This window comes from Myotis brandtii, unplaced genomic scaffold (genome assembly GCF_000412655.1).
Source record: "Myotis brandtii unplaced genomic scaffold, ASM41265v1 scaffold32, whole genome shotgun sequence".
NCBI lineage: Eukaryota > Metazoa > Chordata > Mammalia > Chiroptera > Vespertilionidae > Myotis > Myotis brandtii.
In genome coordinates, this window is record NW_005362269.1 from 8369023 (window position 1) to 8384660 (window position 15638).

At 44.6% G+C, this 15638-nt stretch overlaps 1 protein-coding gene across 1 annotated transcript in view; it reads left to right on the plus strand.

The window, feature by feature from the left end:
- Window positions 1-15638, plus strand: part of ADRA1B (adrenoceptor alpha 1B) — a 96687-nt gene that overhangs the window by 80698 nt on the left and 351 nt on the right. The window contains exon 4 of the mRNA XM_014543055.1: window positions 15490-15633. Coding sequence (XP_014398541.1) covers window positions 15490-15633 — 144 coding nt within the window. The remainder of the gene's footprint in view (window positions 1-15489; window positions 15634-15638) is intronic.

A 15638-nucleotide genomic window follows, 5' to 3' on the forward strand; every position in this document is an offset into this window, starting at 1 on the left:
GGCTGATACCAACGCTACTGAAGGGAGAACAGAAATACTTACCTTAAATAAAAAAATTTTTTTAAAAAACAATAGTAAAATTTTGGAATCTGGAGCAACCTGGGAGGCACGGATCTGAGAATTGAAAGGGTGAGAAGGGCTCATTGCCTCAGGTGCTAGAAGCAAACGGGCTGTCCAGGAACCGGAGCCGAGGAGGGGCAGGAATGAAGTGAGTCCCCTGCCCCGCTCTACAGACTCCACCGAGGGCTCGGGACTCCCCAGGGTTATGGGAAGGGACACTAAGGAGAATCTCACCTCGCTTTCAAGGGCAGGAAGGCCCCCAGCTGATGTGTGAGCTACACATGAATAAACAGCACAGGCAGTAATGTTGAACATTGTCCTGTGGCCGCAGCCAGCCCAGCCAGCTCTGTCCCACAGCCCGTCTCCAAGTGGTGAGACGCCTCGGAGCTGGGAGAAAGGCAGACATTTCAGGGTTGTTTTATGGCAGGCCGTGGACCTGGGCTGAGAAGCAGGAGGAAGTCCCGCTTTGCAAAACCTGCAGAGCGGCACGTATGCAGCAGCACAGACTAATCATTTCCTTAAACGGTATTCAAGATACCAGCCACGCTCCCGGCAGGCAGGAGAGGGCTCTGGGGAGAAGACAGGACACCCTAGAGCAGTGATGGCAAACCTATGAACTCATTTTTTTGGTTGATTTTTCTTTGTTAAATGGCATTCAAATATATAAAATAAATACCAAAAATATAAGTCTTTGTTTTACTGTGGTTGCAAATATCAAAAAATTTCTATATGTGACACGGCACCAGAGTTAAGTTAGGGTTTTTCAAAATGCTGACATGCCGAGCTCAAAAGGTTCGCCATCACTGCCCTAGAGAGCCAGCTGGCATCTCTCACTCTGTGGTCCAGAAACTTTGACAGCTGCGAGTGACAAGGAGGGCATGACCCCCAAGCGTGGCCCCCTCAGGTAGGAGTATGTCCAGATGAGGCCGGATAAGTAAAAAAGAAGACGCAGAGCCTTCCGGGGGGGCCCCAGGCCAACCAGAACCTGGCCAACCAGTTTGGATGTAGGGCAACGTTTTGATTACCACCAGCCAAAGGACAGAACAGAGGGATGAGTCAGGGAAGCCTGTGGACCACTGCTGGGAGAGGGGATCAAAGGCATGCGCAGAGCCTAATGGGCGAAGTGGCCCAATCCGGGCGTCGTACCTTCTCATTCGCCAAGGCCAGTAATTGTCCCTGCTCCCTCGTGGAGCCTTTCATCCCAAGACACTGGGCCTCTCAGCCAGCCAGCAGGTTCATCTGCTGCCTCAGAAGGAAAGATCAAGTGATGTGTGATGTTTGTTCCAGATCTAGGCTCAAAGGCACTCTGGCCGCAGGTGCATTTGTATTTTCTTCCTAATTTCCGTTCCACCTCTATAATGGGATGAATACAAAGCTTACCGTCTGAGAAGGAGGGGGGCCTAGTGGCTAATGCCCCCTTGTCTCATACATGAGGAAATGGGCATCCGGGAAGGTGGTGATCGGGCCTAAAGATCGACCAGCTACTATGTTCTTTTCTTCCCATGTTCTCAGCTTCTCTGAGATAACTATGAACAGTTTGGTGATTTTTTTCCCCTATGAACATACTAACACACGTTTTTTATAAAAATCAGATGATACTGAAATTTGCTTCAGGTAGGAGTATGTCATTCTCTCCTGGAGTTTGCTTTTTTTACTTAATTCTGTCATGGACATCATCCCATGTGGAATAGCTTACTGTTGTCATAGACGTATGGGTGGTGTTTCATTGTGTGAGTGCTGCATGGTTTATTTCCCAATCCCCTATGTTGGGATTTAGGCTATTTCCCATTCGGGGGGAGCCTCACTGCAGTTTCTTGTGTTTTTATCTTTGCTCCCTTTTAAGAGTGCTGCTGCAGGATAAATTCCTGGGTGTGAAGGCACTTAGATCAAAAGCTGTGCACGTTTTCATTTTATTAGACAAAACCAATTTTCTACCCAAAATGTATACCTCTACCCAGAATGGATGAAAATCTGTTTTCCCACACCTTTGCCAAATTCAGCACGGGAAATTTTGTTAGATTCTATTTTATTTTCCCCATCTCTCCCTGATACTTTGACTTCCCTCACTCCCAGGAACACGAGAAGTTCTTTCACACAATAGAGCTCTTTGCATATTCTGATCCTCTGCCTAGAATACCCTTCCCTGCACCCTCTCTGCCTGGCCAGTTCCTTCTCAATTCCTCTGGCCTTTCCCTAGCCAAAGAGGACCACCCTACCTCCACCCCACTTCACTTTGGTTATGATTTCCCCCCGTTAAGTTAATAAACCTTTATGCTACCTTCTAATTTCAATATCTGGGTATTCTCAATTTTAGTTTTTTAGCATCTCAAAGCAATTTTTTTAAGATCTCCCAAACTAATAGATTTGTAATATTTTGCCACTTTTTAATTGGCATTATTTATTCTCTGAAAGAATTTTATTGTGTTTTTATTCATGCATTGGCTATTCATTGTACTTCTTTGCTTATCCATATTATTTGCTTTGTGTTGTGTTGTTCTTCTTGATTTGAAACAGGGCTTTGTGTATTAGAAATATTATTCCTTTTATTGTTGTTTGAATTACAAATATTTCTCTCAGTTCGTCTTTTAGCTTTGCTTTTGAAGTTTGCAACTTACAGAAATGTCCAGGCAAACTCACCAATACTTCTCTTTACAGACCCTAACCTTCTGTCATGCTTAAAAGGGTCTTTCTTATTTCAAAATAATAAAAATATTCACTGAGACCTTCTAATATTTTAATAATTTTTATGCTCAAAACCTTGGATCCATCTGGGCTTATTTTGGTATAAGAAATAAAATAGAACTCCACTTTTATTTTTTTCTAAAAGACTAGCCCAACCATGTCAAGGGCTAACAAGGGCCAAATAAATGAGGCATGCGGCCCACGGGCCGCGAGTTTGACATGCTTGGGCTAGCCTGTTGGTCCAATAGTGTTGATAGAATAATCTCTTCTTTCCCACAAACATTGAAATGGCATATAAAATTCTCATATATATATGGTTCTCTTTATAAACTGTGTAATTTCATTGATCTAGCTGGATCTTCTTGCACTTCCTGCTCTAGTATTTTTTTAGTTACTGTGATTTTATAATAGGTTTTAATATCTGTTAGGGTAGATCGACCCATCTTCTTAATACCACCTTCACCACTCCTCTTATTTATTTTAATTGACCTTGCTGGGTTGTTGTTGTTTTTTGTTTTGTTTTTTTCATGATTATTCTTTCATATCCCATATTCTTCCATATACTTAACTTTGGATCATTTAGGTTCCCCCACTCCAAGAAAGTAATTATAATAAACCACCTCCTGTTGGAATTTTAATGAGGTTGTCTTCAATTTCCAAGTTAGTTTGGGAAAAACAAGTCATTTTGGGTAGAGACTTCCTGTACTAAAGCAGGCCATGTCTCTCCTTTATGCGTGTCTTCTTTTATGCCCCTTTATAAAGTGTTATAGCTTCCTTCACGGAGGCCCCGCCAATGCTCAATTTCTAAAAGTGTTCTACAGGGAAATTGCTATTTTCAGTGAGGTCAAGGCATGGAACACTCTCCGTTTGGCATCAAAGATGGACCCTTAAGTGCTACACACACCACTTCACCCCATCTGCTCTCAACTCTGGGCCTCAGCCCAGAGGTAGCTTCCCTTCTGGAAGACAGAATGGGTCAATCCATCAGCAAGTACTTGATGGCATTGACCATATGCTCAGCCCTGTGCTAGAAATATAGGACACAGACCCCATCTTTAATTTTAATTTATATTTTTATTGATTTCAGAGAGGAAGGGAGAGGGAGAGAGAGATAGAAACATCAATGATGAGAGAGAATCATTGATCGGCTGCCTCCTGCACGCCCCACACTGGGGTCCGGCCTGCAACCCAGGCATGTGCCCTGACCAAGAATCAAACTGTGACCTCCTGGTTCATAGGTTGATGCTCAACCACTGAGCCACACTAGCAAAGCCAGACCCCATCTTTAAGGAGAGTTGACTCTCTGCCTAAAAAGTCAAGCATCATATCCCTTAACAATAACCTTTCATGTTAACCCATCTGCTATGGACTCTGGTTTTTATGGGACATAAAGCAGAAGAGGCCTGGAGCAGTCAGGAAAGCTTTCAGAAAGGAGATGGGGATTGGCTTGTGTCACAGTTTAAATAAATAAGTGAGGGGAGGAAAAAGTACAAGTAAGAGGTCACTCCACAACCATTTATTCAGCACCTACTATGCACACAACACATGAAGAGGAGGTCATGTGCTCAACAAATCTTTTCACACCTTCACTATAAGCCAAGCTCTGCATTTGGTGCTAGACAAACCAACACAAGTAAGATCAACCCTAGCCTCAAGGAGCTTGTGAACAAGGGAAATAGAATCTCAAATAAGTAAGTCCAATAGCTGTTATGATAGAAGTCTGTGGAGAAAACAGCAAGAGACCCTTAATCTGGTGACCGTGCACCTCAGGGGTGTACCATGGATGGGATTCAGCAGGTTTGTGAGACCCTGAAATTGTATGATGCTAAATTATTTGCATAATAAGTATTGTTAAGTAAAGAACCACTGGGGTACAGTGACTCAAAATTCTTGGCCTCTAGACATTTTGTTTGTTGTGGAAATTGCCCAGGTTCGGGACCAGGCATATTTGGGTTTGAATCCCAGCTCTACCATTTAATAGCTGTGTGACATTGGATGAGTTGTGTACATTCAGAGACTCAGTTTCCACATCTGTAAACAGGGAATTGAGAATTACAGAACCCATCCTTCCCTCCTGCCCACTGTGAGAGTAAAATTAGGTAAGGTGTGCGGGTCACCTGGATTTTGGCAGGTCTTTGAGGCCTGCACATCCCTTCCTCCTCCTCTCACACTTCAGAGGAAGCTGTGCATCCTGATGAGAAGAAGGCATTTGAGCCAGGCCTGGAAAGGGTAGAGAGGAGGAGGGGAAAGGAAAGGGCTTCTCACACCAGTGGACAGCGTGAATAAAGGGAAAGGGGCCAGAAAGTGAACTCATGTTGCGAAGAATCAGGCATTGCAGCCAAGTTGAGCAGGTCTTAAATTCCAGCCTAAGCAATTTGAACTTTATCCTATAAACTCTAGGAGCCGCTGGAGTGTTGGAGGCAAGGGAGTCGGTCCCGTGGTGAGGTGGCTCTCAGCCCAGTCTTTGCTCATCCATGAATCCCAAGATACCCAGGAAAACCATTTTGAAAGTAAAATTGAAATGTCGGCTAAGGCCATGCTTCTCACTTTGGGATCTTGTTAAAAGGCAGATTCTGTGTTACTGGATCACGGAGATTCAGCATTTCTAATATAAACACCCAGGGGGTATCCATGCTGCTGCTGCAGGGACCTCACTTTGAGTGCCGGGGGGGACATATTTCAGTGTTTTTTCCCCCACTATTATTCATGTAACACAGGTTGGCTGCGGGCCTGTCCTGTGTCAGTCTCTGTACTAGGTCCTGGGAGAGAGCGACAAATCAGACATGAATTCTCTTTCCTAGAAGTTCACAGTCTAATCAGGGGACATGAAGCATAGCCCTAAGCAACTGTAATCCAAGGCAGAAGGAGATAAAGTGCTATGACAATTCAACAAAAAGAGAGATTGTTCCCAGTTGAGGGAGAAATTACCTGGTGCTTAAGGAAGTAAATAGAAGCTTCTTTTTTCTTCATAATAAACAATGAAGCCAGACTTCAGAGCTGGATTTTAGTCCTAGCTCTACCACTTACTAGACATGTGACTTTGTCTCTGAAACCTCAATGTCCTCCTCTGTGCAATGAGACACCATAAAGCAGGGCTGCTGGAAGGACTGTGTGAGCAAAGGATATAGACATAGTGCCTAATAACTGGTTCCCACTTCACTGTAAATGGTGCCTCTGGTGATTCTTATTGTTTTCAGCATTTCTTTAAAACTTCACTTGGATCTGTTGGCTACAAAAATATTGTATTTGTTGGATAATTTTATGATCTCATTCCAGGGTTAAGTGACAAGTGAAAACGGAAAAACCTTGAAGGAAATTTCCAAATCCTAAGGAACCCCCCCCCCCTTATAAAGCTGGTACTGAAAGAATTAGCAACTGTTTTTAAATTTTTTTCAAGTTTTTATTGAGCCCAACTGGGAGGCTTGACTTGGCTGTAGGTATAGCCAGTGCTCCTAAGAAGAGAAACATTGGCCCTGGCCAGTGTGGCTCAGTTGGTTGAGTGTCGTCGGTTGAGTGTCATCGGTGTACCAAAAGGTCACCGATTCAATTCCCGATCAGGGCACATGCCCAGGTTGCAGGTTCAGTCCCCTATGTGGGATGTTTCTCTTTAACATCAATGTTTCTATATCCCTCTCCCTTCCTCTCTCTCTAAAAATCAATAATAACATATTTTTAAAGAGAGAGAAAGGCCCTGGCCGGTTTGGCTCAGTGGATAGAGCGTCGGCCTGTGGACTCAAGGGTCCCAGGTTCGATTCCGGTCAAGGGCATGTACCTTGGTTGCGGGCACATCCCCAGTGGGGAGTGTGCAGGAGGCAGCTGATCGATGTTTCTAACTCTCTATTCCTCTCCCTTCCTCTCTGTAAGAAAATCAATAAAATATTTTTCAATAAAATATTTTTTAAAGAGAGAGAGAGAGAGAGAGAGAGAGAGATTGCAAAGGAATTCCGCTCTATTTATAAGCTAATCAGTTTCACCACCAACTGTCTCCACTGGCTTATCTGATGCTGACTATGAAGTTAGTCAAATCAAGTTTATAAGCCTAGAGTCCCAGAATGTCAGAGTCCAGAGGGATGTTACAAACCACCCAACCCTGTGTGGACCAGATAAATGATGCATTAGGTCCTCATGCCTCACTACAGTCTCCAAGCCCTTCCATTGGTCATTTCTTCATCCAGTGTTTAATAAAGGCCTATGGATGTAGGGACACATAAAGAATTAAAAGGGCCTCCTTTCTGTCCTAACCAGTTTGGCTCAGTGGATAGAGCATTGGCCTGCGGACTGAAAGGGCATGTACCTTGGTTGTGGGCACATCCCCAGTAGGAGGTGTGCAGGAGGCAGCTGATCGATGTTTCTAACTCTCTATTCCTCTCCCTTCCTCTCTGTAAGAAAATCAATAAAATATTTTTTTAAAAAAAGGGGCCCCCTTCTACCCCCCACTAAGGGTTTCATAGGCACAGTAGGAACTAACAGAGGAGGCTGCTGAGCTTAACTTCAAACCCTCTCTTACCTGCACAGAACCCTGGGCAGTGTGGCCCTCCACCTGTGCCTCTGTTTCGTCTTCACTCTTTGCAGTAGGGATAATCCACTTTACTCATAGAGCTGTTATGGGAATTACATGAAATAGAACATAAAGTTGGCTAACACATGACAAGGACCCCAATAAACATGGTATCATAAAAAAAAGTATCTTTTGTTTTGGGTTGTTGTTGTTTTTTAATATTGCTATTAATTTTAGAGAGAGAAAAAGGGGAAAAAAGAGAAACATCCATCAGCTGCCTTCTGCATGTCCCCCCTATTGGGGATCCAGCCCATAACCAGGTCATGTGCCATGACCAGGAATCAAACCAGCACCTTTTGGTGCATGAATGATGCCCAATCAACTGAGCCACACTGGCCAGGACTATTTTTTAAATAATATTCATTGGACTTTTACCAATTAAAAAAGTAATTCATGTTTATGGAGAAAATTTAGAAAAACACTGAAAAACACATAGAAGGAAAATTATCCCATAATTTCAGCACCCAAGGATAAAATTGTTGGTTTCCTTCCATGTATGTCCTTCCAGCCTTTATACATGTCAGCATACAAATTGTGCTTTCCCATGTGCTGTATCGGTAGTGATTAAGAGGTTGCCCATGCTAACAAATTCTAACTCTATCACCCACTAACTAACTCCGAGACCTTGAGCAGGTTACCTTCCATTCTCTTCCCCACACCCCCGCCCCCCGCCCCCACACACACACCCCAGTGTAATAGTAATGGCCTCCAGCAGACACATCCAGGTTGGACACAGTCACCAAGGAGTACTGTAGTAGACTACAGTGTGGAGACTACAGTGTGGAATGGCGCCCCCGAGAGCAAGGCACTGTCATGCCAGGCTGCCTTGGGAACAGTGACTGTTGAAGGAGTAACTGGGAAATGATGGTTATTAAGCATTTAGCCCAGTGGCTGGCACAGAGTAAGCTTGTTAAATCGTAGCTACTATTCCACAAACATGCCCTATGGAAGAGTGGAGATTCACGGAGACCTGTGTTCCCTGTTCAGATTTGATGAATGGCACCTTAAGGATGACTTGCTGGGACCACATTCAGCCAAGAAATGCTTCTCCCTGTGCCAATCCTGCTCAGCCTTAGCTTTTGATCCTTGAACTTCACAATCCCTCTAAATCGCCTTAAAGCAGGCAAGGCCCAAGTGCACCATCTGCTTTTGGCTTTATCCATCCCCCTCAAACTCGACCTCCTCCTCATCCCATCCAGGTGTCCAGCTTCCAACCCCTCCAAGCCTTTTCAGAAGTGTTGTCTCATTTGATCTGCTTTAAAAGCTTCAGTAAGAAGCTACGGGAGGCGTCAGAATGGAGCCATGGCTGCCTCCGGCAAGTGGTTTCCCAGGACTGGGCCTACACTGCTACTCAGGTTCAGTACAGAGTTGAGTGGTGTGCAGAGTAACTTGAAATGACAGCTAGACATGGCACAAGAGTCTGTGAATCACATAGTCAGTCAGTCATTGAGCAAATATTTATTTAGCCCCCTACTGTGTGCCAGGGACTGGGTTCTCCAGTGAGAACAGTATTCCAGGTTCACTTCTCTTTCAATCCTTCAGGCTCCTCAAAGAGGAATTCCTCTCAATTTAGGGCAGCAAGTCTTCAACACCCTTCAACCCTAGCTAATCTCCCTTTCTGAAAAAGAGCAGACCTTGGACCCACCACTGTGTGGAGTGATCTTATTTTTCTCTACCATGACATTCTATTTATAGCAAACAGTACAGGTTTTTAAATAGTGATAAAAGCTTCCTTAAATATTTTTTAAATTTAGATACCAAAAGTGAGTTGACTCAGCCCTGGCCAGTTTTGCGCAGTGGTTAGAGTGTCAGCCCACAGACTGAAGGGTTGCAGGTTCAGTCCCTGGCCCCAGTCTGGGCACGTGCGAGAGCCAACCAATGTGTGTGTGTGTGTGTGTGTGTGTGTGTCCTTCTCTCTTACCTACTAGATAGATAGATAGATAGATAGATAAATATGATAGATAGTTCTCTGTCCCTCTCCCTCCCTCTCTACCTTCCACTCTCTCTAAAAATCAATGGAAAAAAATATCCTTGGGTGAGGGTTAAGTTTAAAAAAAAAAGTGAGCTGACTTTTAAAAGAGGCAGTAAAGCCCTAACCAGTTTTGCTCAGTGGATAGAGCATCGGCCTGAGGATTGAAGGGTCTCAGGTTCAATGCCAGTCAATGGCATGTACCTTGGTTGCGGGCACATCCCCAATAGGGAGTGTGCAGGAGATAGCTGATGGATGTTTCTCTCTCATCGATGTTTCTAACTCTCTATCCCTCTCCCTTCCTCTCTGTAAAATATCAATAAAATATATTTTTTTAAAAACACACAAAACAAAACAGGTGGTCCGGGGGTAGAGTGACTGATGCTTGGAAACCATAGACTTGAGATGAGTGAGGCCTAACCATTTGAGAGTTGCTGACTCCTTCAAGCCCATGGTGACAGCTGTGGATTCTCCCCCAGAAAAATGGGTGAAAGTCACATTCAGTTTCAGCTGGTTCAAGAACCACCTGGGTGGGACCCATCCTTGGGTCTATCTTGAAAAGAACATGCCTGGCTGGTGTGGGTCAGTGGTTGAATGTTGACCTATGAACCAGAAGGTCACAGTTCCATTTTTGGTTAGGGCACATGCCCGGGTTGCGGGCTCTATCCACAGTAGGGGACATGCAGGAAGCAGCTGACCCAAGATTCTCTCTCATCATTGATGTTTCTGTCTCTCCCTCTCCCTTCCTCTCTGAAATCAATTTTTAAAAATTTTTTAAATAAAGAGCAGTGTAGTAAGAGTCCCACTACGTGGTCAGCACAGATCTCAACCTCTTCGCCTCCTTCCTTGTCTTTGTAGCAGTAATACTGGCAGAGACGGCAGTGTTGGCAGTAGTAATAGTAGTTGTGTTTGAAGCAGTCAGAATAGCTGCACTTGAGTGCTCTCAACATGCCAGGCACTTCCCAAGCCTAATAAGCTCATCTCATCCGTGCACAGAACTATCGCCCTCCCTATTTTCCAGGAAACAGAGCCACACCAGCTCATGTAGCTTCTCCAAGGCCACACAGCTGCCTACCTGTGACCTCTGAACAGAACCTTAACCACTAACCCCAACGCTCCAATAAGTGTTTGTGGAACCAAATGAGCAACGTAAACAGGTTCTGATGGTCATTCTGCCATTTACCAGCTGAATGTCCTTGAGCAAGTCACCTGTCCTCACGGAGCTCCATGAAGGAAGGTTCCCCAGCCCTGGCAAGCCATGATTCTAAGACACAGGGCAGGGAGCACCGGACCATGTCCTAAGCAAGAGAAGTGGAGCCAGGCTCAGGGACACGCACAGTGAGTTTGTGGCGCTGTCACAGAGCCCAGCACAGCGCTGACATCCAGCAGAGCGCAGGCTTCCAGGAACCCTCAGTTCCTGGTGATATTTACTCCCCTCTCCTGGCAGCACTGTGGGCTCCCCAGGGTCTGTTTGGACGCCCAGGGGAAAAGATCCCTGCCACCCATCCTCTGCACCTTCCTTAATTAACTAGGCTTAACAGGGTGGGCCAGGGTGGCAAACAGGGCCCCTATTCCCAGTAACTACTATGCTGCTAGGGGGAGAGGGAGGAGGGAAGGGGCAGAATATGCAAGGAATCCCAGGCACCAGCTGGTCCAGTCCAAGACCTACACTGCCCCTGTGTGGTGAGTCTAGAGAAACTGACACACCCCTGCAGGGATGAACAAGCCATCTGGGACTTCACAGGCTGAATTCTGAGGCCAGAGAGGACCCAGATCAAACAACTCACCCAAAGGAGGGAAACTGAGGCGTGGAAAGGGAAAACAGCTTACCCAAAATGATACGAGTCACCAAACAGAGGTTTCAGACACAGGCTTCCTGGAATCAGGTTTCCACCGCAGTGATTTACAAAAATAATAATCATTTGGTTGTGTTAGTGCAGAGGTGACTCGGGTGGCAGGCCCCTGGTACTCATACACAGCCAGTGTGAGAGTGAACTGCTGCCACCCACCAGTTCAGAAGGCAGTCTGCTGGCTGTCAGTGCTTTTGCTTGAATGTGGAACTGGCCCGGTGATTACTCTGATAGGAATTCATTCTACAGAAACACTCAAACGTGCAGAAATCAAAATGCAAGGGGCTTTTTGTGACTGCAGTTTGTAACAGCTAAAAATTAGAAGTCGCTTATTTGGCTATCATTAGGAAAGGGTTAGGTAAACTGCTGTGTATCCAGACAGTAGGCTGTAATTCAACAGGAGGTAGGGGGTGGAGGAGTGGTGTAGCACTATTATGTCCTGACTTGGGAAAATGTCATATATATATGCGAAGCAAAGAAAGCAATTTGGGGAAAAGTATGTGTATGACTCCATTTTTAAAAATATCCTAAGAGGATAAAAACAAAACTATTAATTCTGGTCCCCTCTATTTGAACTCTATATTCTAAAGTGTTTTTGCAATGTGTAATCTTTTAAAATTCAGCATGTATTGCATATTTAGTTTAAGTGAGGTTCTCTTAATAGGCTTTATTTTTAGAAGCAATTTTAGGTTCACACCCAATTTGCAAAAAGGTACAGAGACTTCCCATATACTCCCTGCAGCCACATGTGTACAGCCTCCCCCATATCAACATCCCTCACTGGAGTGGTTCATGTGTTACAGTTGATGAGCCTACATTGACACATCACTGTCACCCAAAGTCCATACTTTACATTAGGGTTCACTCTTGCTGTTGTACGTTTAATGGGTTTAGACAAATGTACAATGACATGTATCCACCATTATAGTGTCATATGGAGTAGTTTTGTGGCCCTAAAAATTCTCTGTCCTCTATCTATCCATCCCTTTATATATCATTTTGGAATAAAAATCTGGAGAGAGGAAAAAAAGGAAATAAAGATGTGGTTCCTGCCCAGCAGGAATTTAATATCTGGTGATGAACAAGGACTCGGCCAGCCCTGGGATTGCTTAACAACACTTAGGACTCAAATAAAAAATTAAAAAAGAGAGAGAATAAGATCTGGTTGTCGATGTTCTGTGGGGCAGAGAATAAAGAAGTCAATCTGAGATAGGTGAGGAGCAGAATTCCTGGAAGAGGGTGATGACTAGGCCAGGATATAAAGTATATATGGAAAATGGCCACCATTTATTAGTATTATTTTCAAGATGCCAGGTCCTGTGTCAAGAATTTTACACGGATGTTTTCATCTCTTGAAACTACCCTATGAAACAGATTATTTGTCCCCATTTTATGGATGAGAAAATTGAGTCTGAATGGGCCAAATAACTTTTCTAAAGTCAAACAGCCAACACACAAAAAGCTGGGGTTCAAAACCAGGTCTTTGAGTTCCCAAACCCTGTGCTCCATCCAATGGGGACCTGCCTAAATCTGCTGAGGGAAAAGAATAGCCATATTTGCATTTCAGCTGGGGCCTCTGTACATGTCTCAATCCAAAGAAGTATCTGGGGTGGTGAGATGAAAACCTAACGGGGGATAAGCCTTGTCACAAAGTAGACCTCATCTACCTCCCCTAAAGCTAACCCAGAATGTAGTCCACTCCCACAGCTCCCCCTGAGCTGAGAAAAGAGGTGAGTGTACTTAATTAGCATCGGGGATGGATAGCTCTCTTCCCAAGTGGAAACCTCTCTGACTAAGCCCTGCACCAGGAGCCCAGCCATCTCCCCTCAGCCACCATCCCTGGGTTGCTAAGCAGAAAAGTAGAAGGCTCCCTGTGACAACAGGTTAAACCTCAAATAATAAGAAGGTGAAGTGATGCGAGGGAGTAAAGGGGGAGGACTCAAGTGCAATCCAAAATCAAAGATCGGAATCTTTGTGGCATTTTTGCCACCACCTACCTGTGGAATCTTCAGCCACTCTTTGGGTTTTGGTGTCCCCATCTGTAAAACAAGGAGTTTGGACATGATTGCTGAAGCCCCTCGCATTCATATATTCTAGAGGTTCGTGCTCTCTGTTCAACAAATGGATTCACAGGGGATCCTGACGACCAGGCCCCTGGGAAGCTCACAGTCTAATAGAGGAGATAAGACAGGAAATACAAAAGTCACTGTATATAAGGCAGAGTGGCATGGTTAGAGACACAGATTGAAGTTACAACATATCCTGTAAAATATAATCCCATTTTTAAAAAAATATCCTATATAATAAAAGTGTAATATGCAAATCGACCGAACGGCTGACCGACCAGTCGGCGAGGGGGCGGGACCAGTGAGCAGGCAGTGCCAGGCCAGCCAAGGCACATGCCAGTGGGCAGAGGGGAGGGGATGGTGATGGGGGGTGACAGCGACCACTGGGCGGCGGAGGGGCGATGGGGGCACCAGCTGGCACTGTCCCCTGATCTGCCTGCCTGGTTGCCTCCCACAGAGGGAAGCCAGACTGGACTGCAAGAGGGTGCAGGCCAGGCTGAGGGACCCCCCCCCACCCGCTCTGTGCACAAATTTTCATGCACCGGGCCTCTAGTTTACATATAAAAATTCTGAAAGTGCATGTACCAAAATGTGATTTCTCAGCATTGAGAGGTTATGTATACTTTTAAAATATTTTTTCTTTTTGCTTTCTTATATTTTCTCATTTTCCATAAAAAGTATTATTAGTAGCACTTTTTAAAAAGTACACACACACAACGTATTTTGTATTCTAACAGAATTTAGTTTAAAATTCCAGCTATATTACAAACATGCTGTGTGACCTGGAGCAAATCATTTAACCTCTCGAAGTCTCAGTTGCCTTGCGTTTAAAATGGAAATTGTTTTTAACTTAATATAAACATAAAATGTTTGGGACCTCACATTCAAAGGGATTCATACCATCTCATCATCATAGGTCTGTGTTGGGCATCATTCTTATTTTATTGATTTACTTCCTTTTATTCCCATTCCTCGTTCCCATTTCCCTCTGCCTCCACCTTAAGTCATTCATTTGTGTTTAATATGTATTTTTTTAATTTGAAAGTAATTTTGCAAAATGTGTGTGGTTGTCTGGCATGTTACCTAAATAGTATTGTTATAAATCTCATTGTGTCCTACTTTTTTTTTCACAAAGAACAATGTACTTAAGACTTTCCATATTATGATATGGACTTGTCAACCGGGGCCTCTACGTGCTACACAATCTCCATGCTGTGCATCTCCTGATGGTCATTATATGGAACTCTGCCATTCCATAATTCCTTGTGAGGGACACCCAAGTTTTCTCCAATTCCCTGTCACCACAAACAACACTGCCCTGAGCATGTTCATACGTGTCCCTAATGGACGTATGTAAAAATTCTTTGAGATCTGTGCCCTAGAGCAGAGCTGCTAGGTTAGAAGGTGTGTTAGACTTAATTGGACCACACAGTGTTAGAGTCTTGTCCAGTCTTCACAGCCTCTGCCCCCACCAGCCATGCAGAAGGCTCCCCAAGTCCCCACAGCTCTCCCTATACTTGGTGTCGTCCATCTTTCTAATTTTTGCCAGCCTAACAGATATAAATTATATTTCTTTATGGTTTTCATTGTAATCTATTTGACTACCTAATATTTTGAGCTTCTTGTCATGTGCTCATTAACCCTCAGGTTTCCTGTTTTATACATTTCCTGTTCATTTTCTTTGTCCATGTTTCTACTGGGAATATAATATTTACCTGTCTTATTAGACATTGTAAATATCTTCTCCCACCCTTTTCTTGAAGTTTATCTTTTTTTGAGGAGTTAGGTCATTTTTCTTCATTCCTAGATCAAAAAGATCTTCCTTTTCATTGTCTTCTTTTGCCTTTAAAGTTTTACCTTTCTCAGGAAGGTCTGTAATGTATCTCATATTTGCCATGGAAGTAAATGAGCGTCTACTTCATGGTGTTTTGTGATGGATAAAACAATACAAGTAAAAGTGCCCAGCAGAGTGCCTCTGGCCGGAGAGAAGCGTGCAGTTGTGGGTGACTAGTACCATTGTAGTAGAAACTGGTGAGCGCTGCCCTCGGAAATCTAGAGCTACAGGAGCTTAGATGTTGTTCAGCTAGAGCAGGAAAGCTTTCGTGGGCGAAGGCGGAGTTTTCGATATTGGCCCTGAAAGTGAATGTAGCATTCATTCCTCTTGAGACAGAAAGGCGAGCATTCCAGACAGAGGGAGGGTCCTGCGGGCGGGCGGGTGCTGCTCGGGTGGAGCCCCTGGAGGGCCTGACTCCTCACAAACCGCTGTCTGTCTTTCTGCCTGTGCCCCCCGCCCTCCCCCTGCAGGCTCCCTGTTCTCCACCCTGAAGCCCCCCGACACCGTGTTCAAGGTGGTGTTCTGGCTGGGCTACTTCAACAGCTGCCTCAACCCCATCATCTACCCGTGCTCCAGCAAGGAGTTCAAGCGCGCCTTCCTGCGCATCCTCGGCTGCCAG